Here is a 27929-nt window from a genome sequence, read left to right on the forward strand (position 1 = left end):
CTTCCCTTCTGGAAGAGGCCCAGGCAGGAGGAAGGTGGAACCTAGGAAGCTGCCATACACTGAGTCAGACCCTTGGTCTATCTAGCTCAGTATTGTCTTCACAGACTGGCAGCAGCGGCTTCTCCAAGGTTGCAGGCAGGAGTCTCTCTCAGCCCTATCTTGGAGATGCTGCCAGGGAGGGAACTTGGAGCCTTCTGCTCTTCCCAGAGTGGCCCCATCCCCTGAGGGGAAGATCTTCCAGTGCTCACACTTCTAGTCTCCCTTTCATATGCAACCAGGGCGGACCCTGCTTAGCTAAGGGGACAAGTCAGGCTTGCCACCACAAGACCAGCTCTCCTCTCCTGCTGAGATCTCGGCTCTGAGCAACGCAATGGGGGGTCCTCCGTGTCCCACGGGCCACCTCCGAACGCCGCCCCTGGCACAGACACAGAAGGAAGTGCACGAAAGGCTCATCTGCTTGTGGCAGAAACTTGCACAAGGTCCTCCCTGCACCTGGTCCCCTTCCTCCTGATCTGCCGAGGCTCTCCTTTGGAGTAGCGGCACGGCGTTCCCAAGGGGCCCCGTCGGCCGGGCCAATGTTCCTTGCAGCTGCACTTGAGAGCCTCCTGGCCCCCATAAATTAACAAGGGATTGATTTTTCCCATTAGCAGGGGCGGGGCCCGGCCCAGGAGCATCGCTGCCAACTGAGCCGTGCTAAATAATGCAGAAGGGGAAATGACACAGCCCATGCTGCGGGGGGAGCCCGGAGCTCACACACACAGCCCCCCACCCCACTGGCTGCCTGCCCCACCCGAGCAAGGTCATCGCTGCTGCCGCGCTCTCTGCAGAGTGACAGGGAGAAACGGCGATGCCAGCAAGACAGGGACGCACCTTCTATCGGCCAGCAAGTGAAAAGCTAGCTGGGGAGACCTGCTGCAGAGTTCTGTGTGACTCAAAAGTCTGCCTATCCCAATCAAAAGAGGCCCTTTCAGATCTATATTGACTGGCTGGTCTGCCTCTCCCAGCCTCTGGGGCCAGCATAGGAATATCGGAAGCTGCTTTATACTGAGCCAGACTGCAGCTCCCAAAATCTCTAGCCACAGTGGCCAACAGTCAGGGATGATGGGCATTGTAGTCCAGCGTCTGCAGAAGGGTTGAAGCTGTACAGCCCTGCTCTATACCGACTGGCAGTGGCTTCCCAAGGTTTCAGGGACGAGTCTTTCCCAGCTCTACCTCCAAATGCCGGCATTTGGAACTGGGACTTTCAGCATGCAAATAGACGCTCCACTACGGAGCTACAGCCCCATACCAAAAAAGAGGAAGCCACTTAATGGCACAGCGGGGAAATGACTTGACTAGCAAGCCAGAGGTTGCCGGTTCGAATCCCCGCTGGTATGCTTTCTAGACTATGGGAAACTCCTATATCGGGCAGCAGCAATATAGGAAAGATGCTGAAAGGCAACATCTCAGACTGTGCGGGAGGAGGCAATGGTCAACCCCTCCTGTATTCTACCAAAGACAACCACAGGGCTCTGTGGGCACCAGGGGTCAACACTGACTCGATGGCATACTTTCCTTTCCACCTTATCCGGAGCCAGACACTTAGTCTTTCTTGGACTGTATGGTCTGCACTCACTGGCAGCAGGTCTCCAAGGTTTGAGGCAGGAGAAGCTGCTGTCTACTGAGTCAGATCATTGGTCCATCTGGTTCAGTATTGTCTACACTGACTGGCAGCAGCTCTCCAAGGTTTCAGGCAGGAGTCTGTTTCAGCCTTACCTGGAGATGCTGCCAGGGATTGAACCTGGGACCTTCTGCATGCAAAGGAAGCTTTGCCACTGAGCTTTGGCCCTTATCCCACATCATTTTGACCTTCCTGCTTTCCCTTTCTCCTCTCCTTGCAGAATTTTCATTGGCGGGGTGGGGTGAGCAAGAGATCGTAATGCAACAGAGACAAACCACAGGCTGTTCAGGTCTCTCCCGCTCTTCTTCCCCTTCCAAAGTGGCTCCTGCATTTTGCAAATACTTCTGAGTCCTCCGGGGAAAAGCATAAGACAGTGGCTTCCTAGGGGTTAGGAAAGGCTATCTGAGGACAGCGAGTAAATGCAGTTATTAGCGTGTGCATGCACACTAATTCGTGAAATGGAGCTCTGAGTCCGTCTAATTTGCTCTGGACCTCCTAGTCCCACAGCACGAGTTCAGCCCACCTATCCAATCTCAGTTTGCATCCACTCTGGACTCTGCAAAATCCAAGCCGATTCGCCGCACATGGAGAGGGAGACAGGAATGGTAATGTAATGGTTAGAAAGTACTAAACTTGGACCGAGTATAGAAACATAAGACGCTGCTGTATACCGAGTCAGACCATGGGTCCATCTACCTCCATGTTGTCAACACTGACTGGCAGCAGCTCTCCAAGGCTTCAGGCAGGAGTCTCTCCCACCCTACCCGGAGCTTTCCCAGGCTGGCAGATTTACTGTTGCAGGTAGTGCCTAAAATGAATCTTAAGAACTGTGCCAAAGTGTTATCATGTTAGGACGCATATAATGAACATAGTCAGGAGCAAGTCAATGACATACAAATGAATAACGACTGTTTTTACCCGAATCCTAGTTTCCCCCCTACAATCGTTGATGTTAGAAACCAAGGAGGAATTCTAAATCCAGAGTCCTGTTCCTTTCAGATAAATACAGATATAGCCTGCATTTAGCCTGTGTTTTTTACTGGAGTTGTCTTAAATTCAGAGCCGTCTTCTATTCAGGTAAATACAGTCATAAAAAGCTTTCGACACTGGACTAGATGATCTGAATGGCTTGCTCACATATGCAGAACTTGATAGAAATGTGCACAAAACAAATTTTTCAATTCATTCCAAATCCGAATTGAATTCTGAAAATTCGTTTCGAATTTGAATCAAATTCGAATCTGCTCCAAACATTTGAGATGAATTTGAATTGAATTCAAATTGATTTGACCTTGTTTGGGCACCTTTTAAACTAATCATGGGGGCTGAATGGTTCGGAAAAGGTACCAAATGGCTTTTGAATCAAATTCGAATCAAATTCCAAAAATTCGATTCAAATACAAATCGAATTGCCCTTTTAAGGGGTGATTCAATTTGCATTTGAATCACTCCAATAACCCAGATTTGATTTGAATTGATTTTGAATTAGAATCTATTTGCACATCCCTATCACTTGATAACTGGCAGGTGATTGCACGAACAGACTCCCCTGAAGATTATTGCTGAGACAGGCTATAGCTCAGTGGAAGAGCAAATGTTTGGTATACAGGAAGAGTCAAACCTCTGCTTTCTGCACTTAAAGCAGAAAAGTTGTACTTTGCCCAGAGCCTTTAGATGGGGCCATTTATAAATGTAATAAATAATAATAAATAATAATAAATAATAAAGCAGGGGTTCCCAACTGAGGGTCCCCAGATGGACTACAACTCCCATTAGCCCCAGCCACCATGGACAAAGGCTTTAAGCAAGGACAACAGCCACGTTGGTGGTATAGTGGTGAGTATAGCTGCCTTCCAAGCTGTTGACCCGGGTTTGATTCCAGCATAATGATAATTGATCTTAATGTTATCGATCTCAGACTGGATTTCCAAAACACCACCAGCATCTTTTCAATTCTGAAGTGTGAGAGTTTTGCCCCCGTAACATCCTGGGAACTCTCTCCCACTGGATCCTCAAACCAGCACGGGGTGGTCATCTGTGCAGGCTAGTCATTCAGCACAGCTAAAGTTAAAGCAGGACTCTTCTCTTCACAGCTGAAGGGCACCAAAATCAAACTTTTGATTTCATTTGACTGTGCTGGGGGTGGATTTTTTTATCATGATGTAGCTGGGGGCGATGGGTTTTGTAGTCCTGAAAATTCTGTGGCTCCAAGTTTGAGAGAACCCCTGAACTGCACCAAGTTGGGTTGGGAGGTCTGATCCTCCCTGGATGTTCAACAGGTCTGGCTTTCAAGACCCAGTGACATAGCAGCAAAGGAGTATTGATACAGATAAAATCATGAGAATTTGCATTGATTTGGCCTACTTTAATGTATGAGAGGGGGAGAGAGAGAAATGGAGGAGGGGGTTGGTTTCCCCATAGACCCCTGATAACCAACAGAAGGTTTAGCCATCAGATTCCTTGCCTACCAGATGCTTATTAAGAGAGGGACAGAGGAAAGCTTGAAATCTTCTCTGGCAGCTCCTCGGCCATCCCTGCTGAGTTGAGTCATGACTTTTCAAGGTAGCCCAACACAGAGACAGGAAGCCAGCGAAGATTCCCCTCTGTCTTTACCTCTGTGCCACCTGTTCCATTCTGCAGATGTTCTTCTATTAAAAGCAGAGGAGCAGGGCAGGGGAAAACAGTGGCAACCAGACATGGTACCCCTCTCCGGGAGGCCTGTTTCACATCAAGAGAACCCACTCCTCCAAGCCAGGGGGTACTAGTCCCCCTAAGGGTACACGAAGGGCTTCCAAAGGGTACTCAGAGCCCTACCCCCCCTCAAATTTCACCTGTGCTATTTGTTCGCTATCCAAGGATTGTTGGCTTGAAGCTGATGCGTCCTCAGCGATGTGTCCGCTGCAGAAGGGGAGGGAGGAGGGTGTACCCCCTTCCTCTGTTCCTGATTGGTTGGCTAGGTGCTGAAGCTCAGCATGCCCCTCCCCTCAGCTTGATTGACAGGCTTCAGAAAATTGAACCTGCAAGTAAACTTGTCCCATTAATTTCAGTAAGACTGCTCATGAGTAACTTAGTGAGGCTGTGAGTCAGCGAATGGAATAGCGTGTCTCCCTAACTGTAAGACTTAACATTTGTGTTATGTATATATGTGTATAAATGCATATACACACATTTAAATGTTACAGTTATGAGACAGACCAGTCTGGTTTCTGACTTCCATCCAGATTAAATGGGTCATCAGCAGTCTGGAGGAAATTAATGGGACACATTTACTTGTCCTATTCATTTCAACGGGAATACTCATGTGTAAGTTAGGATGTAAGCCAGTGACTGGAGTAACCTGTCTCATATCTAAGATTTAAATTAAATCGTTAAATTTAAGGAGAGCTGGTATTGTGGTAGCAAGTATGAACTGTCCCCTTTGCTAAGCAGGGTCTGCCCTGGTTTGCACTGGAATGGGAGACTTGATGTGTGAGCACTGGAAGAGATTCCCCTCAGGGAATGGAGCTGCTCTGGAAAGAGCAGAAGGTTCCAAGTTCCCTCCCTGGCAGCATCTCCAAGATAGGGCTGAGAGAGACTCCTGCCTGCAACCTTGGAGAAGCCGCTGCCAGTCTGTGAAGACAATACTGAGCTAGATGGACCAATGGTCTGACTCGGTATATGGCAGCTTCCCATGTTCCTGTGAAATTTGCATGTACACATGTGCATGCATGCACGCACGCACGTGCGCACACACACACACACACACACAATGAGGCACCTGAGCTGAAAGTTGGCCACAGAAGGGGTACCCATTTTAAAAACTGGGGAACGCCTGCTCTGAGCCAAACCCAGGTAGCTTCAGGGTCCACCCTCCATGCTCTCAGTCTCAGAAATGTGTGGATGAAGCCGGCTGGAGCCCGGCAATGGAAGAGTTAACCCTCCAGCCTCTCCGCGTGAATCTGGAGCTATTAATACCCAGGCTGGTTTATCTGTCAGAGTGAGCGGCCGCTCTGTCAAAGAGACGAGCCCGGAGGATCTGGGTCTCTTTGGCGGGTCCCCGAAGTTCCCCTGTGCGGGCGAGAGAGAGAGAGAGAGAGAGGTCGCCTGCGCACAGCCGGGACGCATTGCTTTCCAGGACTCCGGCTCTACAGCCACAGCTGCCCAAGAGGAATCTGGCTTTCTCTCTCTTTCTCATGCGCGTACATATGTGCATGCTGTGCCACCACACGGGCATCCTCCCATGCCAGGGGTCTGGAGCAGTGCCGCTGGCCACACGGGCCCCGAACCTCAGTGCCCCAGGAAGGTGAGGAAACTTTCATCCAGGGAAGCTCTCCCGGGCGTCCTGAATCCTGAAATATTTGCCTCCCAGCTGGGTGTGGAGCCTCCTCTGAGCGCAGCCTCTTGGCATGAAGCTGTGAGCATGTGGCCCCAGTGCCTCACCGCTGCTCCCGCGAAGCGCCGTAGCACACGGTGAAGAGGAGACGTGGCCTGTCCTGGGTGCGGATTCCGCCTGGCCAGGCTCCTCAGCCGGCGCCTGTGGACTTCTCCACTTCCTGGGCTTGCTCTCGGAGGGTTCCTGCTCGCCACACACCATTTGTCGACGGCAAGGCTCCTGGACTCACCGCCGGAGTGGCCGAGAAGACGGGCCTCGTCTGGTCGTTATGGAGAGGCCTCTCGGGGGTCCTGCCAAGTGAGGAGAAACAGGGTGGGAGGGGAGGATTGTGAGGAACGCTCTCGAGTCTCCTCAGGGCTCTCGTGACCAACCGTCGAGCTGCCCATGATGGCACAGCTAACGAGGCAGTGACTTCCCCTCGCTTCGGTAGTGACTTCCTCGCTTCGGTAGTGACTTCCCCTCGCTTCGGCCTCGAACCGTCATCTCTCTAGCACTGGGGGTGAACTGGTCCAGCTCCTCGCAAGGCAGGCAACCTCTCCACAGGAGGCACTGCGGACTTTGCATGCAGGAGATAACGGTGAGGAGAGGCCAAGGCACAAGATGCTTGCCGGGACAGCTGGCCGTGGCCACCGCCTCTCCCAAAGAAAATGCTAGCCCCTGTCCGGAGTGGCTCGGCCAGGCTCGTCCTTTCCCCTGCATCGTTGGGAAGATGGATTCCTTCTGCTTTGCCTGCTTTCAGAAGGAAGAGCTCCAGCCCTTGCAGCTCAGCAGGTGGGTCCAAAGCCTTGCCCACTTCTCAGGGTCTAGGGCAGGCCTGCTCAACTTCGCCCCCACCAGCTGTTTTTGGACTACAACTCCTATCACCCCCAGCCACAGTGGCCAATAGCCAGGGATTATGGGAGTTGTAGGCCAACATCTGCAGGAGGGCCACAGTTGAGCAGGCCTGGTCTAGGGCCTGCATGGCCCTCTTCTGTCTGTCTTGTGGGAGCCAGCACGACTTCTCCCCTTTGCTAAGCAGGGCCCACCCTGATTTGTATTTGAATGGGAGACTCCATGTGGGAGCACTGTAAGATTATTCCCCTTAGGGGATGAGGCCGCTCTGGGAAATACATTTTGCATGCAGAAGGTCCCAAGTTCCCTCCCTAGCAACATCTCCAGATAGGCTGGGAGAGATTCCTGCCTGCAACCTTGGAGAAGCTGCTGCCAGTCTGGGTAGACAACGCTGAGCAAGATGGACCAATAGTCTGACTTAGTATATGGCAGCTTCCTATGCCCGATGTCATATATCAGGAGAATACCTGCTTGCATACAGAAGGTCCCAGGTTCAATCCCTGACATCTCCAGGTAGGACTGGGAGAGACTTCTGCCTGCAACCTTCATGGGGTCTTTCCCATTTCCAGGCACTGCCAGCCAGTGCTGACAATGCTGAGCTAGATGGCCCAAGGGTCAGACTCCATAAGTAGCAGCTTCATGTATTTAGGGGTAATTCATTCCAGAGCTTAGTGGAAGAGCATCTGCCACAGCTTCGATCTGGGCTGGGAAAGACTCCTGAAAGTTTGGAGAGCAGCTGCCAGTCAGGCACCGACCTAGCTAGATCAACAGTTTGACTCAGTATATAGCAGCTTTATAGAATACTGGCTGGCTGGGTGCAGCGCATCTGCGCCTCTAGTTCTCCCCACCCCTGGCCACCGCTGTTTTGTTTCCCGCCTCACCCGCAAGCCTGTCCTCTGGCTCTCCCCCCTGCCAGCAGCTCGCTCGCAAACTCTCGCAAGAACTGCCACGCATGGGATTAGTGATGGGTACACCTTAGAGAAATATATAGATAGATTTTGGGAGAATGAGCCTCCTTCTTGTTCGAAGCCTCCCAGTCAAAACCAGTCCTTTGCATCTTCTGGGGCTAACCTCGATTCCAAACAAAGTTGGCCAACCAATAAATAACAGGCAGGTGTTCAACAGGCAACACTCCCTCACATTCCCCGCTGAGGCAAGCTGTTCCCAGCACTGCAGACTTGCTTGCCCGAGCTCTAAGGTTAAGTGGAAAGGCCACAGCCTCTGGGTTGAGGCGCTGCCCTCCTTCACAGGCCGAAGATGCCTTTTCTCACTGCAGGGACTGTTTACTGGCACGTCATGGATTAATTCCTAATCCCAGAGCAGCCTTTCACAGCCAGGAAACTAGGCAAAGCTGAGCTCCACTGATCCTGGAATTAGTTTAGTTCCCCTCAGTGCATTGGGTCAGAGAGTCACCGCTCCACAAACTGCGGAGATCTTCCCAGTAGGCTTGCCTGCCATATTGTTGTTTTAAAACACTGTCATTGCTCCTGTGCCTTTAAGAACAGCCCGACACAGACCGATTTAGCATGTTAAGCTTTTCTTGGTCTGAAGAGATGCGCGCTGGGGAAAGCTTGCTTGCTAAATGTGTGTGTGTCAGGTGGCTGTTTAAAGCACAGGAGCAGAGCCAGTTAAAAAATGAAGGAAGATGGCCTCTCAGTTGCCCCAAGGAGTGGTCTCAGGCTAGGGATGCTCAGACACTTAGTGGATACAGGCTAAAGTTTGTTCCCCCTCCTGCACTGGTCAGCAATATATTTATATGCCAAACAAGTTGAGAGGCAGTGTGATATAGTGGTTAGAGTGCTGGACTAGGATCCAGGAGAGCCAAGTTCAAAACCCCGTACAACCATGGAACTCAGTGAGTGACTCTGGGCCAGTCACTTCTCCCATCCAAACCAGGACCAACCCTACTTAGCAAAGGGGACAATTCATGCTGGCTACCGCAAGACCAGCTCTCCTCCCTTCTCACAGCCACATTTTGGATTTGTTTGTTTGTTTATTTATTTAACATATTTTTATACCGCCCAAAACTTATGTCTGTGGGCTGTTTACAACAAGATAAAAACAAAAGTAAAACATTAGTTAAAAACAAAAACAAGAAATTTTAAAACAAAAAATTTAAAACACAACAATTTACAATTTTAAAAACTATATTATTCTTCCTCTGTTCCCTTTCTCTATTCCTGATTGATTGGCTGCAGTTTCCAGAAAGTCTTATTTTATTTGTTTGTTTACTTATTTACTTACTTATTTGATTGATTGATTGATTTCTATACCGCCCTTCCATGAATGGCTTATGTGCTGCCCTGCACTCTTTGGGTGGAAGGACAGAAAAAACATGAGACTAATGATACTGGAAAGTGACATTTGGGGGGCTCATCCAGTTGGGATAAGTGCTCCACCCAGCTCTGTGGCTTGGAGAGAAACGGCCGCCGGGCCTCTCCTCTTCATCCTGCTCCCCCGCCCACACCACAATCCTCGCCCGTGGCTGGGCATGCCGTAGCAGGATGGAGAAGTGTGATCAGAAGCATATGCCTGGACAAGCTGTCGCTGGTTGCTGCTTGCAGACCGGGCCTGCTTTTCCAAAGCTGCCTGAGGGAAAGGTGCGGGCAGAAGTTCTCCCCCGATTCTGCACAGTGGGGCACCACCTTTCCTGGCCACATTCATCCCCTCCCTTTCCCCCCTCCTCTTGCAGTGGCCTGGCCTCCGCAAAGAGAATCCTAGTCTTTGGGAGCTGGAGGGACCCCCTAGAGGTCACCTAGTCCAACCCCCTGGTCAGGAGGACAGGCAGCCGGCCTCCCTGACAGAACTTGCCCATCGTTGGCCTGGCCACTCCCTATCCCGGCCTCTCCAAAGAGAATCACAGAATTTTAGAGTTGGAAGGGGAGTTTAGGAGCCTTCTAATCCAGCCTCCTGCTCAGTACAAGGACCCAGCCTCCCTGACAGGGCCAGCCTTTGTTTGCACACCTTTGGTGTAGGAAAGACCATCATTTCATGAGGCAGACGGTTCCACTGTCAAACGCAGCCCTTACAGTAATGAAATTCCTCCTAATGTCTAGCCCGAGTCTGCTTCCTTGTAACTTCAACCCTTTGGTTCTACTCTCTCTCTCTCTCTCTCTCTCTCTCTCTCTCTCTCTCTCTCTCACACACACACACACACACACACACACACACACACTACTGACAGAGAGCAGCATTTGAAGAGGAGCCTCTGTCTTGGCCTTGTGTTTACAATGCAGAGATTGTTATCTCAAAATAGTCTTCCTGCTGCGATTACTCCTGCTTTTGTAGGAACCAAGACGCTTTTCACACCCGGCTTTTAGCTCCCATCTCCTTTGGTGCGTTCACATATGCACCAATGGAGGGGGTGCGTTCACATATCGGCCCGATTTACCCCGAATTCCCTACGAGCTGTCGGGGAGCCATTGGTGGCGGGAGGCTGGCGGTGACCTGTGTTCGGCCACGGCTGTGGCCCCTTGGCCCTGTCCCGCATCTGATGTCAGATGCAGGGGGCTGGCTAGCCACGCCCCCACATCTGATGTCAGATGTGGGGGCGTGGTCTAAGGGAGGGAGATCCGCCCACACTGCGTTGGGCAGCGTGGGCTGGAGAAACTCTCCCTGCCTTTAAAGGTTTTCACTGTCACTGTCTGTTAGAGTGTAGCCTGATTTATATTTGGGGTTAAAAAAAATAATAATCCAATTTTTGCGTCGTTTTCGGGGGTCAGTAAGGCCTCGCAGGAAATCGACAGTAAAGTCTGCTGTCTGGGAAAGCTCCAGGAGTTCCAGAGCATTTCTTATAGGCCTACTGTGCACTTCTCTGTATTTACAAATACTGCAAATACTTACAGTGTGCAAATATTGTGCATTTCTTATATGCCTCTGGCCTCCTTATATGCCGGCTGTGGCACATTTATAGGTCTCTGTGGATCACTACCGAAGCATACATTCTAGGGCTGTCTAACCCGGGGAACATCTGTGCACCTTTAAACTTACCCTCCTACTTGTAAGGTCTCCGGGGGGCAACCTGGCAACCTCTATGAACCCCGCCCACCAAAGTTAACAGCTTCCCTTTTATTTACATCCTCCTGTATCCCAAAGGTTTGGTGCACAGCGACCGTTTTGTGCAGGATTGAATCTGGGAGCACATTTCAGTCCAAAACATGAATGGCTATTGTGATGGGGGTGGGAGCAGAGAAGGGTCTGTCGCTCCCTGCTTCATATGCCCAAGGTCCCAGGTTCAATTTTGGCATCTCCAGGTATGGCTGAGAGACAATCCTGTCTGATATCCTGCAGAGCTGCTGCCAGCCAGGGCTGGTGGAAATGTACGAAGCTGGAAAAGAAGCCCTGCCTCCAGCCCTCTACACCCCACCCAGAATTCCAGAACTGATCACTCCAATTTTCCCCCTTAGGAACATAGGAAGATGCCATATACTGAGTCAGACCACTGGTCCATCTAGCTCAGTATTGTCTACACTGACTGGCAGCGGCTTCTCCGAAGCTGCCGGCAGGAGTCTCTCCTGAACACTCCTGCCACTTAAATTAGCTGAATACACTGCTTTTTACACTGGGATATGCTCAGGGAAAGATTTAAAAGTATCTGTCTACCTATCTATCTATCTATCTATCTATGTATGTTTAGAATTCGGAATATAATAAGCATATTTTAACTGTTATTGTTCTCAATAGATTTTCAACCCTCAGTCACCAGATCCATAATTCCAAAATGACGTTATGCCCAAGAAAAATGAAAGATCTTTCTCAGATTCACATTACTATGATTTACATTTAGCATATATGGTCATTACTCAAAAAAATGAATAATGTTTGCAGTTGAAATCCTACACCTTTCAAACTGTTCTTTTTCTTCCCTTTGGCAAGCACATTAATAAAAAAGAATGTTAAAAAAAATCTACTACATATATGTAATGTATTGAGCTTTCCTATAAGTGCAATCCATGGGGAAATGATTTTGCCAATGACAATGACAGGCCTCACCTAGGAACACAGGAACCTAGGAAGCTGCCTTCTACCGAGTCAGAGCCTTGGTCTACCCAGCTCAGTATTGTCTTCACAGACTGGCAGCGGCATCTCCAAGGTTGCAGGCAGGAGTCTCTCTCAGCCCTATCTTGGAGATGCTGCCAGGGAGGGAACTTGGAACTTTCTGCATGCAAGCAGGCAGGTGCTCCTCCCAGAGAGGCACCATCCCCTAAGGGGAGTATCTGACAGTGCTCACACATGTAGTCTCCCATCCAAATGCAAACCAGGGTGGACCCTGCTTAGCAATGGGGACAATTCATTCTTGCTACCACCCAATGGCGCAGCGGAGAAATGACTTGACTAGCAAGCCAGAGGTTGCCGGTTCGAATCCCCGCTGGTAAATTTTCCCTGACTATGGGAAACACCTCTATCGGGCAGCAGCGATATAGGAAGCTGCTGAAAGGTATCATCTCATACTGCACAGATGATGGCCATGGTCAACCCCTCCTGTATTCTACCAAAGACAAGTACAAGGCTCTGTGGGCACCAGGAGTCGACACTGACTCAACGGCGCAATTTTACCTTTACCCCAAGACCAGCTTTTCTCCTGTAAGGTGGGGCATCCCATCTTGAGGCCTGCCCTTTGCAGACATGTCAGACTGTTGTTAAGAACCCAGGAGCAGGGCTAGTTCTGAAGTTGGCAGTCTTACCCCACCCTGGCTATTCTCGATTTGCTGTTTTCTTTTTTAATCTCTCCCACCCGCCACCCATCTCTGCCAGCCGCCCTGATTAACGACGAGGGAGAACGGTACTGCCTCCTGCTTTAAATGAAACTGATTGCAGGGAGCACCAAAGGTTGACTGGCTAAGAATATGTTCTCGATTCCAACGGACACTTTGGCAGGTGGCAAATCAGACATTTTAATCTCCTTGCAGGTGTCTGATCTTGGGTCCCCCCCCACTTTTCTTTCTCTTTAACTGCTTCTTTAATCTTTGCAGTAAACTGCCACGTGGAATAAACAGGACAAAAATTAATATTTAAGGGGGACCAGAAACATACCGTGCAATCTGCTGCACGTTTACTCAGAAGTAAGGCTCACTGAGTTTGGTGGGGCTTACTCGCAAGCACATAGGAATGCAGCCTTAAGGGGCATAGAAACACAGGAAGCTGCCTTATCCTGAGTCAGACAGTTGATCCATCGAGCTTAGGATTGTCTACACTGACTGGCAGCAGCTCTTCTTACAGCCGTTGCCATGACTAACTTTCAGTCATTTCAATGGGTCTCATGTAAGCAGGATTAACACTGGATACAGCCCGTTGTGTTGATTTCTATTTTGCATACTTGGTGTATATTTTGCAGCCCTTCCCCTGGAGAAATGCCTGCAGACACCCATGTCTCCAAGGTTTCAGGCAGGAGTCTCCCCCAGCCCAACCTGGAGATGCTGCCAGGATTTGAACCTGGGACCTTCTGCATGCAAAGCAGATGCTCTCCCACTGAGCTATGGACCCCATTACAAACAGGAATTTGCCTTCTACCAAGTACTCTCACTAGGGACTTATTCACACATGCCTTCTTGCCGTGGGGTATCTGAAGATGTTTAATTCGGGGGATTAAATTGACAGTTCACATAGCTGCCAGCTCCTCCCCGCACTCCCTGGCAGATCTTTTCTCTGTGCGTTCCCACCGACTTGCTCCGGGTTTTTCCTCCAACCAGTCACAAATCACACCACAGAGGGAGAGGCAAGAGAGTGATTTTTGTTTGTTTGTTTGATAAGTCAGTGACTGGAGTAGCCTGTCTCATAATTGCAATTTTCAAATTTGTGTTTGTTTAATTACTTCTCGTATGTATATACTACCCCATAGAACATCTCTGGGCGGGTTACCAGAAAAGCCACCACAACAATTAAAACCTGAAATCCAATAACAAACCAATTAAAATAGCCATCAGTCAAACTTTAAAGCATAATAAACTAAAAGCCTGATCACATCAAGAGTCACTTTAAAACAGCCAGAGAGCAGGAACTTCTGATTTCATTTAGGGGCACGTTCCAGAGCCCTGGGGCAACCCTAGAGAAGGTTCAGTTTGGGGTCACCTACATTTTACTGTATCGACCTGAACAGAAGTTGCCTCTGAATTTAAGACGACCCCCTTAAAAAATGGAGGCGAAATGCTGGCGAAAATACCTGTATTAATCTGAAAGGAACAGGACTTTGAGTGTAAGAAAAACCCCGATTTCTAATATCGAAGAATATGGGAGTGGGGACCTAGTCCTGGATTCATATAAATAATGTATGTCTACACCTATATGCATAGAATCACAAATGTATTTCTGCCGTCTGTCAGTCAGGCTGCGGGGGGAGGGAGGCTGAGCTTCAGCACGTAGCCAGCCAATCAGGAGCAGAGAACGGTCTTGACCCTCCTCCCTCCCCTTCTGCAGCAGACGCATCGCTGAGTGTGAGAAGGCTCAGTTTGGGGTCAGCTACATTTTACTGTATCTACCTGAACAGTAGTTGCCACTGAGTTTAAGATGGCCTCCTTAAAAAATGGAGGCGAAATGCAGGCAAAAATACCTGTATTTACCTGAAAGGAACAGGACTAAGCTAAGAGCGGAAGGATGGCATGACGAGTTGCCAAGCTGGACTGAACAGCAGGACGCTGAACCCCTGCCTTTGGGAGTGACTGCCTTCATCACCTCATGGGTCCCCCCCCCCCCACCGCACACACTGAATGGAATCAGCTCAGACAAAAAGGGGCTCAGGTTACATCCATTCTGCATATCTAAAGCCTATGTAAAACACAGGAAGACACACATTTTGCAGTTTGTGCTTGCATTAAACTCAGGAATTTCTCCCTCCCCTTCTGGACTCCCTCCACAGAGTAACACCAATCGGCAACCATACCTCCCTGCCCCCAGCACTTGCAATTGCACATCACTTAGAGCAGACCATACCCCAAACAGCTGTCAACCTCCCCTTCATTGAGTTTTTTAAAATGGCATTTTACTGGCATGACCATCCCATACATAACAGAGAAACTGCAGGGCATAACAGAAGCTCCCCCCCACCCCCCGCAAAAGCCGCTGAAACGAGAAGATTTTTTAAAAGCCAGACATAGTTCAGGCTGAACCAGAATGCACAGCCTCCATTGGGGGGAAAACAAAGTCCTGAGTGTCCTGGTCCCTGCCCTGATAGCCTGCAGGGACTTTGGGGTAAATCCGGCTAATATATGGACTGGCACACTCCAGTCCGGAGTGGATTTGGAATAAAAGCCCTGTCTGTAAAGCCTCCAGCCCACATCTCTCTAGGATTTCAGACAGGCGACTTTCCCAGCCTACCCAGAGATGTTGCTGAGGACTGAACCTGGCATGCAAAGCAGATTCTTTACCACTGAGCTATGGTATGACCGTGTCCGTATCTGTATCCGTATCCGTATCCGTATCCGTATCCGTATCCATGACTTTCAAAGCAGACCTTCCAAGTTGGAGTGCGTGGAAGTTAATCACTGATGCAGGGGGAGTGATTCTATTCCCCTCTCCAGTTCCCCGAAGGCTGCTGTTGTGATCAGTTGGTCTATCCCCTCCTAGAGAAAAACTCCATCAGGGTTGACCTCTGCCCAGCTCCTTTCCTTCCTCCCTATGGGCAGGCATCCAACCTGCAGTGGGCAACAGGGCAGATTTCTGCCGGTGTTATTTATTGCCAGCCTCACCATGCTCTTGGCATTGTTCAGGATGCTAAAAAGTGAAGGCTTTTAATAATAAATGATAAATTATTATTCATAATTTATCATAATAAAATATTATTTTTTATTATTTATTCAGTTTCTATACTGCCCTTCCAAAAATGGCTCAGGGCAGTTTACACAGAGAAATCATAAATAAATAAGATGGCTCCCTGTCCCCAAAGGGCTCACAATCTACAAAGAAACATAAGACTGACACCAGCAACAGTCACTGGAGGTCCTGTGCTGGGGGTGGATAGGGCCAGTTGCTCTCCCCCTGCTAAATAAAGAAAATCACCTCGTTAAAAGGTGGCTCTTTGCCAAGTTAGCAGGATAGATACCCCAGAGCATCTTTCCTCTGTGGTCACACCCATTTTTCTCAGTTCTATCCTGTCGCTCCACAGGATAATTTCACAAATCTCCACCCCATATATTATTTACTTCCATCTTGTTGCCGACAGGGCGAGAGAAAGAGAGCCTTCGGTCTGTGTGGACCAAAGAGACAGAACGACACAGTGGCGGAGAGGCAGAACTCGGAATACATGAGCCTGCTGGGGTGACCAAAAACGTCACATTCAGTGGACTGGGTCTCACAATCCATAACTCCACCTGGGGGGCACTGAGGTGGTCCAGAGCGAGTGGTGGTGTAGTACGCATAGGGTGCCAACCACCCCCCATGGGTTGCTAACCTATGGGCTGCTGGGTTCTGTTTCTGAGGTGTTCTGAGTGTAGATTCTCTGGTAGCATATGAGATTTTCAATGACAAACCATGAATCCACTCTCATATGCTACCAGAGAATCTACACTTAAAACACCTCAGAAACAACAGAACCCAGAACCTAATATAGTTTGGAAACCTATGTGCTCTACACCACCACTCACTCTGGGCCACCCCGGTCTCCCACAAGTGCAGTTATGGGGTTGCTGAAACCTCCATCATTCCCTATGGGGAAGAACCTTAAAGATACGTAAACTCCATTAAATCTCTAAAAATCAGCCCTCTGCCCAATTCCTTTGAAATAATTCTAGCAGCTTCCTTGCCCCCACTGGGCACTACTAGCCACCCTACTCTGCTCTGGGCCACCTTCTTCCCCCCTGATGTGAAGCTATACTTTTGCTGAAACCTCCATTATTCCCTATGGGAAAAATCTTAAACTTCAAAAATTCACAAAAAAACCCTGCCTTCCCCCCCAGACCTCTGAAATGTGGGTGGTAGCTTCCACCCATTGGTGGAAGGAGGAGGGTCAAGACCGTTCTCTGCTCCTTGTTGGCTGGCTACATGCTGAAGCTCAGCCTCCCTCTCCCCTCAACCTGATTGACAGATGTCAGAAATACGTTTGTTATTCTACGTATATAAGTGTAGACATACTGTATTTATATGAATCCAGGACTAGGTCCTGCCCCCTGCCCCATATTCTTCAATATTAGAAATCAGGGGTTTTCTTACACTCAAAGTCCTGTTCCCTTCAGGTAAATATAGGTATTTTTTGCCTGCATTTCACCTCCATTTTTTAAGGGGGTCATCTTAAATTCAGAGGCAACTTCTGTTCAGGTCGATACAGTAAAATGTAGGTGACCCCAAACTGAACCTTCTCTAGGGTTGCCCCAGGGCTCTGGAACATGCCCCTAAATGAAATCAGAAGCTCCCGCTCTCTAGCTGTTTTAAAGTGAGTCTTGGAAACATCCCTATGTTATCAGGCTTTTAGTTTATTATGCTTTAAAGTTTGACTGATGGCTGTTTTAATTGGTTTGTTATTGGATTCCAAGTTTTAATTGTTGTGGTGGCTTTTTTGGTAACCCACCCAGAGATTTTATAGGGGCTGGTATATAAATACAAGAAGTAATTAAACAAACACAAATTTGAAAATTGCCAATTATGAGACAGGCTACTCCAGTCGCTGACTTATTCAGATAAAATTACTCATAAGCAGTCTTATTGAAATTAATGGGACAAGTGTACTTGTCCCATTAATTTCAACGGGAGTACTCATGAGTAACTAAGCCTGGATGTAAGCCAGTGCCTGGAGCAGCCTGTCTCATAACAACAACATTTAAATGTTTGTGTGTCTATGCATACACACAAACATACACTAAAAATCGTCATGGGGTACCTGAGCTGAAGGCTTAGGGGCTGGGAACCCCTGCTCTAGCCAGTGGGTGTGTGGAGCCGGTTCAGATTGAACCTGATTCGATTCGAACTGGCCCAGTTCGACCGGTTCGAGCTCGAAGCGGACCGTCCCCCCAAAAGAGGGGGCTGGTTCGACCGGTTCGAGTGCTTTGCTTGTCCAGTAATAATTCCCATTTACAAGCAAAGAGGAGGATTCCCTAACTTAAAAGAGGTTGAGGCCTGAGGGAGGTGAGCGAGATGGCACCTTATCCTCTGTGGTGGTGGCGGCGGCGGCTCTCCAGCAGCGGTAGCCCTCCCGGTGCTCCCCCCCCCGCACCGTGGGCTTCTCGGTTCCAGCCTCCATCGGATGAGGTGCCTTCTCACTCACCACCCCTCAGGCTTCAATCCCTTTTTAGTTAGGGAATCCGCCCCCCTTGCTTGTAAAGGGGGATGCTTACCGGAGTCCTTACCGGAGTCCAAGCACTCAAACCGGGTCAAACCGAGTCGACTCGGTTTGAGAACACGAACCGAGCCACTGCCAGTTCTAATGAACCAGTTTGCGGATCGGGCGGCTCAGCTCGAATTCGGTTCGAATTTGAACCAAACTGCCACTGCCAGTTCCATGCGCACACCCCTGACGACGATCCCTGGGGTGTTGTGTGAGAGCAGAACCCATCAGCTGTGTTGTCCGAAAGGAAATGCTGACGGATCGGATAGCCAACGCAACCCTAGCCCACCCAACTGCACCTGCTTCTCAGCATTCCGCCCCCCCATTCTCCCTTTCCCCATAAGCCCAGTTAATAAGCAGCTGCCAGGCTCCCTCCCTAACAAGCCTCAAATTAATTGCCCGGCCCCATGTGGGGGGAAGGGCCCACACAAGCTCAGTCCTGCGATCCATTGGTAATGAAATGTGGCGTGTCAGATCCAGAGAGGAATCCCCCCGAGACTATGCAGAATGCATGCTCATTGTTAGTGAGTGATCAGTAATTTTTGCCACTGGAAATTTGGAGGGCAAAAAGAGGGCTCAGGGTATGTGATGTACCCCCTGGGGGGCAGGGGGGGGAACCAAATGGAACTTGCAAAAGATTTTCTCATCATGACTTGTATTATTACATCAATGGAGGAGAGCTGGTCTCGTGGTAGCAAGCATGACTAGTCTCCTTTGCTAAGCAGGGTCTACCCTGGTTTGCATTTGAATGGGAGATGACATGTGCGAACACTGGAACCCCCCTCAGAGCTGCCTTTTCTAGGTTAATCTGGGACAGGAAGATTATGGCAGGTCAAATGGACCAGATTAACAACCCGCCGGGCCACCACGCCCTTCATCGTGTCAGGTCTGGTGAGTTAATCCTAGCCAGCATCATGATTAACCCAACTTTGCCAGGGTGGGTGGGAGTGAGGTGGTTTGCTGCTCTTTCCCCTTAACTCTGCCCCGGGGTCTTTGAGCTCTTAAATAAGCAATACCATATTTACCTGAATACAAGATGACACTGAATTCAAGACGAGCCCCTTTAAAAAAAAAAAGAGGTTCAATACAGGTTATACCTATACTTAAGCAAGAGGAAGAAGTCTCTGAATTTAAAATGAACCCCTGATTTCTAAGATGAAAGAACTTAAAAAACAAACAAACCCAAAACCTAATTTTGGATGCAGGTAAATACGCTAACAGTGGGTTTCCCAATCACGGATTTGAGTATCTGCAACTAGGAGAGTGCAACAGGTCTCACCAACTGCGCCTTCAGTATCCATGATTTGGTGAAGGGGTTTTTTTTGGAAATTGGGGGGTTTGGGGGGAATTTGGGGGTTAGGTCATTTCCGGGGGTCATTTCTGGGAGTCAGGGGGTGAATTTGTGGGGTTCAGGGGTGATATCTCTCTCTCTCTCTCTCTCTCTCTCTCTCTCTCTCTTTCTTTCTTTCTTTCTTTCTTTCTTTCTTTTACATTTCTAGCCTGCCCTATACCAGAGGTCTCAAGTGGGTTACAATAAACCAATATAAAACATTATTAAAATACATCATAAAAACAAAAAATACAGTAAACAAAATACAGTGCCTGATAGGGGAGGAACCACTACATTGCTAGTCAAATGCCAGGACAAAGAGGTGGGGTTTGGGGTCATTTCTGGGGGTCAGGGGGTGATTGAGGGGGTCGGGGTGTTTCCCCCCCTGTTTTTAACTGTTTTTTTCCTGTTTTTAACTGTTTTCCCCCCTGTCTTTTTGTGGCTGCAGTTCCCCTCACCCCCTGGTTTGAATGCCTTGTCAACCATGAATCTGCCAACTGCAAGCTTTCCCAGGAGCGGAACCCTCGCGGTTGGCAAGGGACCACTGTACATGGGAAATATAACTCAGTCCCAGAGATCGGGCTGAGAGGGACCCCTGCCTGCCTGCAGTCTTAGAGAGGCTACTAGTACCGATCAGTGGAGACAATGCTGAACTAGATGGACCAAGGGTCTGACTCAGTGTAAGGCAGCTTCCTATATTCCTAAAACACTGCTTTAATTTCGGCGATCTTTGGCCAGGGCAAATCCAGTCGCTGTTTAGCTTGGGTGCTGCCTTCCACCTGTGCAATATCTCCAGGGGTAGGCAACCTTGGCTCTCCAGCTGTTACTGAACTACAATTCCCATCATCCCTGGCCGCATCGTGCTGGCCCACAGGCATTTGCCTCCCCACCTGCTCCATTCTCCCCATGCACCCCTTTTATACCCTCTCTATCGCCTGCGTCTCCAAACATTCAGGAGCAAGGGCAGGGCTTGGGAGAGAGGGGACGCCTTTCGGAGCGTCTGAGCCCCAGGACCTCTCTGTTTCAGAGCTGAGGATCACTAGGCTGGATGGACGGGCGGCCTGACCCGCGGAGACAGCTGTTCCCAGGGCTGCTAATGTTCCCCCTGAGCTTGGCAGGAAGGGAGGGGTTAACGCTCTCCGTCTATTTCTGGACGCCCAAGTGACACTTGCCGTCTTCCTTCCGCCAGCATTCTGCTCGCTAATGTGCTTTGGAACGAAGTGGAACCAGAGCTGAGAAAACAGCTGCTGGTGTGACTTGGGTGCTGGGAGGGGTGCTGGCGTGGGGGCCCAGAATGCCTTCCCCATTGGAATTGGGTCACGGCACCTGCCCCGGACTCCTCCCCACTACCCTCCCCACCTTCCCACCCTGGCATGTGCTTCCGCAGCAACTAGGGACATAGGAAGCTGCCCTCCTACTGAGTCAGACCATTGGCCCCTCTGGCTCCGGACTGTCTACCCAGACTGGCAGCAGCTCTTTCCGAGGTTTCAGGAAAAGGTCTCTCCCAGCTCTACCTGGAGATGCTGCCAGGGATTGAATCTGGGACCTTCTGCATGCAAAGGAGATGCTCGAACACTGAGCTACGGCCCCATCCTTCAAGTCAGGGGTTCCCAGCAGCAGGTACTAGCAGCCCTAGAGGCACTTGAAGGGCTCCCAGTGTCCCAGGGGGTATTCGGGACCCTCCTGCCTCTCCATGCTGCAGCCACGCTATTTATTCCCCATATGAGGATTGCCGGCTTGAAGCTGGTGCGTCCTCAGCAATGTGTCCGCTGCAGAAGGGGAGGGTGGGAGGGTGAAGACCCTCCTCCGTTGCTCCTGATTGGCTGGCGACGTGCTGAAGCTCAGCGTGCCCCTCCCCGTTGCCTGAATGACAAGCTTGAGAATATTAGCACCGAGTACGCCTGTTGAGATTAATAGGATTGATTTCACTAAGGCAGCGTATGAGTAAAGTTGGGGGGATGTGAGCCAGTGACTGGACTGGCCGGAGTCCCTAACTGTAACATTTGAATTTGTGTTTTTGTGTATATAGATGCACACACACACACACACACACACACACACTTGAGCCAAAGGTATCAGTTCATAAGAACACAGGAAGCTGCCATATACTGAGTCAGACCTTGGTCTATCTAGCTTAGTATTGCCTTCACAGACTGGCAGCGGCTTCTCCAAGGTTGCAGGCAGGAATATCTCTCTCAGCCCTATCTTGGAGATGCTGCCAGGGAGGGAGAACATGGAACCTTCTGCTCTTCTCAGAGCGGCTTCATCCCCTGAGGGGGATATCTTCCAGTGTTCACACACCAAGTCTCCCATTCATATGCAACCAGGGTGGACCCTGCTTAGCTAAGGGGACAAGTCATGCTTGCTGCCACAAGACCAGCTCTCCTCTCCATTTGTAACAGAAGGCGTACACTTGCTTAAAAAGGTTGGGAATGCTATTGATATATTTAAAATATTCATTAGGAACCCCTTATACATATTAAAATATTTATTAGGTGTCCCCTCTTGAAATATTAAAGCAGGAAGCCCTGCCCTATGGGGGAAATCTTACAGCGCCCCCATGTAGTCAGCCATGCAACTGCAAACCAAGGCAGGGTGTGCTTAACAAAGGAGACGATCCATGCTTGCTACTGCAAGATCAGCTCTCCTCTGCTTAACAGATTAACAGTGTCTGCACACCTTTGTAATAAATCCAGTTCATGCCAGCAACTTGTACTCATCATGCAGAGAGAGAGAGAGAGAGAGAGAGAGAGAGAGAGAGAGAGAGAGAGAGAGAGGAGATGCATATTTAAGCAAAGAATGATGGACGTATACAAGTGTGTACCCTGGAGAGGAACAATATCTGTTTGCTTCATTAACCACATCCCTACTAGAAGGGAGAGCAGCACCAGGCCCCAGAACTTTCCTGCAATGAAACAGAATGCTCACTAGAGGGAGCTTCAGCTTCAGCTTCTGCAAGTGTCACCTTTCTGGATAATGGAAGTGACCATCTTGTAGGGATGTGCAAAATGTATGACCGAATCGATCCAAATCTGAATCAGATTCGAATTGATTCAGCTTGAATCTGCTTGCACAGAGCAGGATTCGTTTGAATCGATTTGAATTCACCTGAACTCAAATAGAATTTACTCGAACTTGAATCAAATTTGCTCAAATGTCGATGCAAACGGATCCCATTCTGTGCAAGCGGATTCGAGTCGAATCAATTTGAATTTGAACTGATTTGGTCAAATCTTTTGCACATCCCTACCATCTTGTCATCTGGCCTCCTCTTCTGTACCCTCCGGAGGACGTTCAGGGCTGCATTCAGAAGAGCAGTTGTGCTAACCCCTGCTAACTGGGTCAGGTGGCATCTTTTCAAGTAGCAGCTCTTTCTGTTTAGCAGGGGGAGAGCAACTGTCCTTATTCAACCCAGCATGCATCCTTCCCAGTGACTGTTGCTGGGGTCTCCCTTGCATTGTGAGCCTTGTGGGAATCACCTTCTCACCCTTTTTGCTATATAAACTGCTTTAAGAACTGGTTTTTTTGTTGAAACACGGTATATACATATTCTTATGCACAATAAAATTAGTACACATGCATGTACACCCAGATACAAAATCTCCCAGACACAAAATCACAAAATAGCCCACCCAGAGAGTACCTGTTGCTGAACTGAGTTGAAATTATTTTGTATCACCAAATCCGCAGGAGGATTATAATTATAGAATCGAGTCGAATATTAAACATGCTTATATATAAAAGCATACGTGTAGATAGATAGATAGATAGATAGATAGATGGAAAGTCTTGAGAAGGAAAGTCTTACTGATACACTCTGCTTACGGATACAAATATAGCGAATATTTTATATACTGCCTCTGCTTTAGAAGTCCATGACAGGACAGGCTATTCCAAAGCAACTGAATCAAAAATGGATACAGCATACAGAAGGAGGAAGGGACCGTCACTCAATGGAGGTGTATCCACTTTGTATGCAGACTGTCCCAGGTTCAGTCCGTGGCCTCTTCAGCAGGGCTGGGAAATACCCATCTGAAACCTGGGAAGGCTGCTGCTGGTCAGTGCAGACGATACTCAGCTAGATGGAGCAAGGGTCAGACTCAGTCAGCAGCTACCAGTGTTAGGAACGGAGCAATTAGAAGGATGCATTTCCATCAACATGATGTCAGCATGTATGTGGCGTGTGGCACGGCTATTTCTGCCACTTCCCTTTATTTATTCTTCCAGATAGGCTTGAAAGTTGGTGTGCGGACAATAGGAACATAGGAAGCTGCCATATACTGAGTCAGACCATTGGTCTATCTAGCTCAGTATTGTCTACACAGACTGGCAGCGGCTTCTCCAGGGTTGCAGGCAGGAGTCTCTCTCAGCCCTGTCTTGGAGATGCTGCCAGGGAGGGAACTTGAAACCTCGATGCTCTTCCCAGAGCAGCTCCATCCCCTGAGGGGAATATCTTAACAGTGCTCACATATCTAGTCTCCCATTCATATGCAACCAGGGTGGACCCTGCTTAGCAAAGGGGACAAGTCAGGCTTGCTACCACAAGACCAGCTCTCCTCTCCTGACAATATCTAGTGAAATTTCAGAATGAAGGCATGCAGGTCGGGGTTTTCAGTAGTCAGCGCCTGCATAGCTTTGTGTCCTTCCCCGTGACCAGCAGAAGCAAAAGAAAGACAAGCCAATCAATGGACAGTTCCATCATTTATAGAGGTTGCAGAATGAAGCTTTTCTTGGTGAAGAATGGATGTGGGATTCGACCAAGGCCTTGCGATGTGCTTTATGAGATTGATGTTCATCGGCAAGAGAGTTGGCAAGGTCTTCTGGGACTCTTCAACGTTTGCAGAGGGTGGAGAGCCAGCCTTGCGGTAATGAGCCTGAATGGCCCCCTTAGCTAAGCAGGGTCCACCTTGGTTTGCATTTGGATGGGTGACCATATCTGAGCTCTGCTGCAAGATAATCTCTTGGGGTTCAGTCCCTGTCAACATCTCCACCTACCTCTTTCTCACCTGCAGCTGCTCCGATTATGTGTCCATGAGGGTAATAACATTTCCAGCTCTTTTGGAAACAGATATAAGAGATAAGCAAGGCAGAAACCAAATGGGAACATTGTGTGCTAGCTAAGTTAAGGCTTAGGTAAGTACTATGGACAGCTCCCTAGCGAAGAGGTTTTTACTAAGAAAAGGGATACAGCAGAAGCCTAAACATGTTTACTCAGAAGTACATTGCACAGAAGCCACCTAATGGCATAGTGGGAAAATGACTTGACTAGCAAGCCAGAGGTTGCCGGTTCGAATCCCTGCTGGTGTGTTTCCCAGACTATGGGAAACGCCTATATCGGGCAGCAGCAATCTAGGAAGATGCTGAAAGGCATCATCTCATACTGTGTGGGAGATGGCCATGGTCAACCCCTCCTGTATTCTACCAAAGACAACCACAGGGCTCTGTGGAAGCCAGGAGTCGACGCCGACTCGACGGCACACTTTACCTTTACCTTACGTTGCACAGAGTTCAGTAGAATTTACTTCCTTGGCAGTCTGTTTTGTAGGCTTACACAGGGAATTCTATGAAAGAACACCTTCAGGACTAACTGTTTCATGGTCTTGAACCATTCAAAGCATGGGTTCGATTTGGTCCCGATTCGTCAATATTTGTTAAACTCTCCGACTCAGGCACTAATTTTAAAAAGTGATCCAGGAACTGGTTCTGACCCTTGGAACCAGCATGGTCTAGTGGTTAGAGTGCTGGACTAGGATCGGGGAGACCCGAGTTCAAATCCCCCATTCAGCCATGATACTTGCTGGGTGACTCTGGGCCAGTCACTTCTCTCTTCATCGACATGGTTTGATTTTTCCAATGTTTGGCTCTAGTTAACCTGGCAGCAGTTACCATAAACACCATTATTATTTTTTTGATGTCACATCTGTATTGACCCCAGAAAATACATTTACTAATGTAAGCTGGGGGCATAATCCTATTTTCTGGTTTGTAATCCTGCTGACAGTGCTCAGCCTTGACGCTGGGAAGCAAGAAAGGGAGTCCTTCATGAAATCCACAAGCCCTATGGCTCTTCCCAGTTTTAGCCACATCATGTCTCTCTGTAGCCTTCTATAAATGGGGCCAGTGAAGAATAATAGGGGAAAGGAGCCCCCACTGGTCCGCTGGTTAGCTCAGCCCTTGAGAGAGACGCAAATTGCAAGGAGCACATCCAAAAGGTCACAAAATGCAAGCGGTCTCATCGGTGACATTTCTAGGCAGAATCATCTGCCATTCTGTGCAGACAATCCTGTAAACGAAAGTGCATGATGATTACTGTTTCTCCCCTTTTATGCAATTCTCTCAAAAGCCTCCAGATTATTATTATTAAGACTATCAATACCAAAGAGAGGGAGAGTTCTCGGTACAGTCTTACATAGCAAAATGAATCCCCAGGGGACCTACACACACATATATTATATACCTGTGAGCAGGAGGAATTTGTTCCTTGGCGCGGCAACAATTCCAGGTCCCTCTTGACTTTGGAAGGTCGGTAATGTGAAGAGAAATGTGATCAAGAGCCATGTAAAAGAGGAACTGAGGTCAGGAGCAGCTGGGGCCACACATCAAAGAATGCCGAGTTGTGCAGGCCAGGAGGGAGGGAGGGAGGGAGACAGTTATTACAAGATCAGAGTAGGCGGTTGAGAAGACCGTTGCTTAAGTATAGGTCCTGGGTGTGATCTAGAACCAGGAGCATAACATTGATTAGGCGGATGTGTTCAAAGAACACGGGCCACCCTGGGTCAGGGGCCACCGAGGGCCCCTCACCTGCTGCTCACCTCTCCTCCCACTTGCTGCCACTGCCTCTTGCCACTGCCACCCACTAAGCTGCAGGGGGCCATGATGCCACTTAGCGTCAGGGGGCTAAGTGGCCTCTTTCGTCTCTTGAGCCAACAAGAGAAGGGAAAGGCCATCTGGCCTCTTACCAGTGTGCGAGCTGGCTGGGAAATGATGGGCCCACATGTGCCCTGACGCCAACCATGTAGCGTGTCAGCAACGGGTTGGAGGGGGGTGGGTTCTAGTCTAGCCACTGCTCGCCTGCTGTCGCCTCTGACACATTTCCAGTGCTCTAGCCCATGCCACTCTCCTTTCCTCCACACTTCCTCATCGGCTCTGTCCCCCTCTTTCATTTGGAATCCAAGCAGTGTGGAAGGAGGTGGAGGAGTGGGGTGGGTGGAGGAGCAGGGGATGGAGGAGCAGGGGAAGGAGGAGTGGGAAGTGGAGGAGTGGGGAGAGGGAAGCGGAGGATTGGGGAGCAGGAGGCAAAGGAGTGGAAAGCGGGAGGTGGAGGAGCAGGAAGCGGGAGGCGGAGGAGTGGGAAGCAGGAGACAGAGGAATGGGGAGCAGAAGATGAAGGAGCGGGGAGCGGGACATGGAGGAGCGGGAAGCAGGAGACGGAGGAGCAGGAGACAGAGGAGTGGGGAGCGGGACATGGAGGAGCAGGAGACGGAGGAGCAGGAAGCGGGAGACAGAGGAGTGGGAAGCAGGAGATGGAGGAGCAGGAAGTGGGAAATGGAGGAGCGGGAAGTGGGAGATGGAGAAGTGGGTGGCTGCCAGGTAAGTGAGGAATGAAGTGGCATTTGGGGCAGCAGGGCACTGCATAGGAGGGAGCCAGATGGTACTGGGCATGCCAGCCAAGGTGCAACAGATTTTGGACTGACCTTGGCTTGAAGGATGTGGGAGCAGAGCTAATAGCAAAAGTTGTCGGGTCAAGCAAAAAACCTCCTGGCCATTTGGCTCTGTTTCACTTGGAGATTTTAATACTTCCTCCTGGAGTTCCAGAGGAGGCAGCAAAACCCCTAAACCTCCAGGTCAAATCCTGACCCCCGGCAATCCTAGTTGCAACCATTCTCTGCTCTAAACAGTGGGGTTCCCGAAGTAAATAGCAGTTTCCTTTTTACGAAATAATGTTGTTACTATTAACCATTCGCATGCAGCATGGCAGGTTCTGCTTGGAACAATCCAACCACCGCCCTCTGTACCTATCCGTGGATTGCACATGTTCCTTCTATTACTTCCCCCAAAATATAATTAAGACCTCCAAAAGTGCACCCACGCATAACAAACCTGGCACTATAAATATTATTCATCGAACAAAGCTGCAATCCGTTCACAGCTCCGAGTAACAGAATTTTCTGAATATGGTTACGAGGACTAAAAATAACCCAAAGCCAGAAAACAAGCAGTGAGGAATGTTCCGGCACGTGTGTATGGCACACTGTCATCTGCGTTGTTGTTAGGCGGATTTCAGGAGGGGAAAAGAGAGAAAACTCTAATCATCCTAAGCAGAGACATGCCTGAAAGACACTATTTTTGGCTATGGAGAGACTGTTTTTTGGCATTCATTTCTTGAGGTTCTGCACGTGACGCAGGAGATCTGTGGCGAGGTCACCCGTCATCTTTGAAAACTTAAAAAGCAGTCACGAGGGACAAGTGTGTGAATTAGCTTAGCAGA

General features: G+C 49.2%; 1 protein-coding gene across 1 annotated transcript in view; it reads left to right on the plus strand.

Moving 5' to 3' along the window:
• The first annotated feature begins 5926 nt into the window (after positions 1 to 5926).
• SBK1 (SH3 domain binding kinase 1) overlaps positions 5927 to 27929 on the plus strand; it is a 58093-nt gene continuing 36090 nt past the window's right edge. Inside the window, exon 1 of the mRNA XM_053277187.1 lies at positions 5927 to 6803. Coding sequence (XP_053133162.1) covers positions 6595 to 6803 — 209 coding nt within the window. The 5' untranslated portion in view covers positions 5927 to 6594. The remainder of the gene's footprint in view (positions 6804 to 27929) is intronic.

Source organism: Hemicordylus capensis, chromosome 13 (assembly GCF_027244095.1).
Source record: "Hemicordylus capensis ecotype Gifberg chromosome 13, rHemCap1.1.pri, whole genome shotgun sequence".
Lineage (NCBI taxonomy): Eukaryota > Metazoa > Chordata > Lepidosauria > Squamata > Cordylidae > Hemicordylus > Hemicordylus capensis.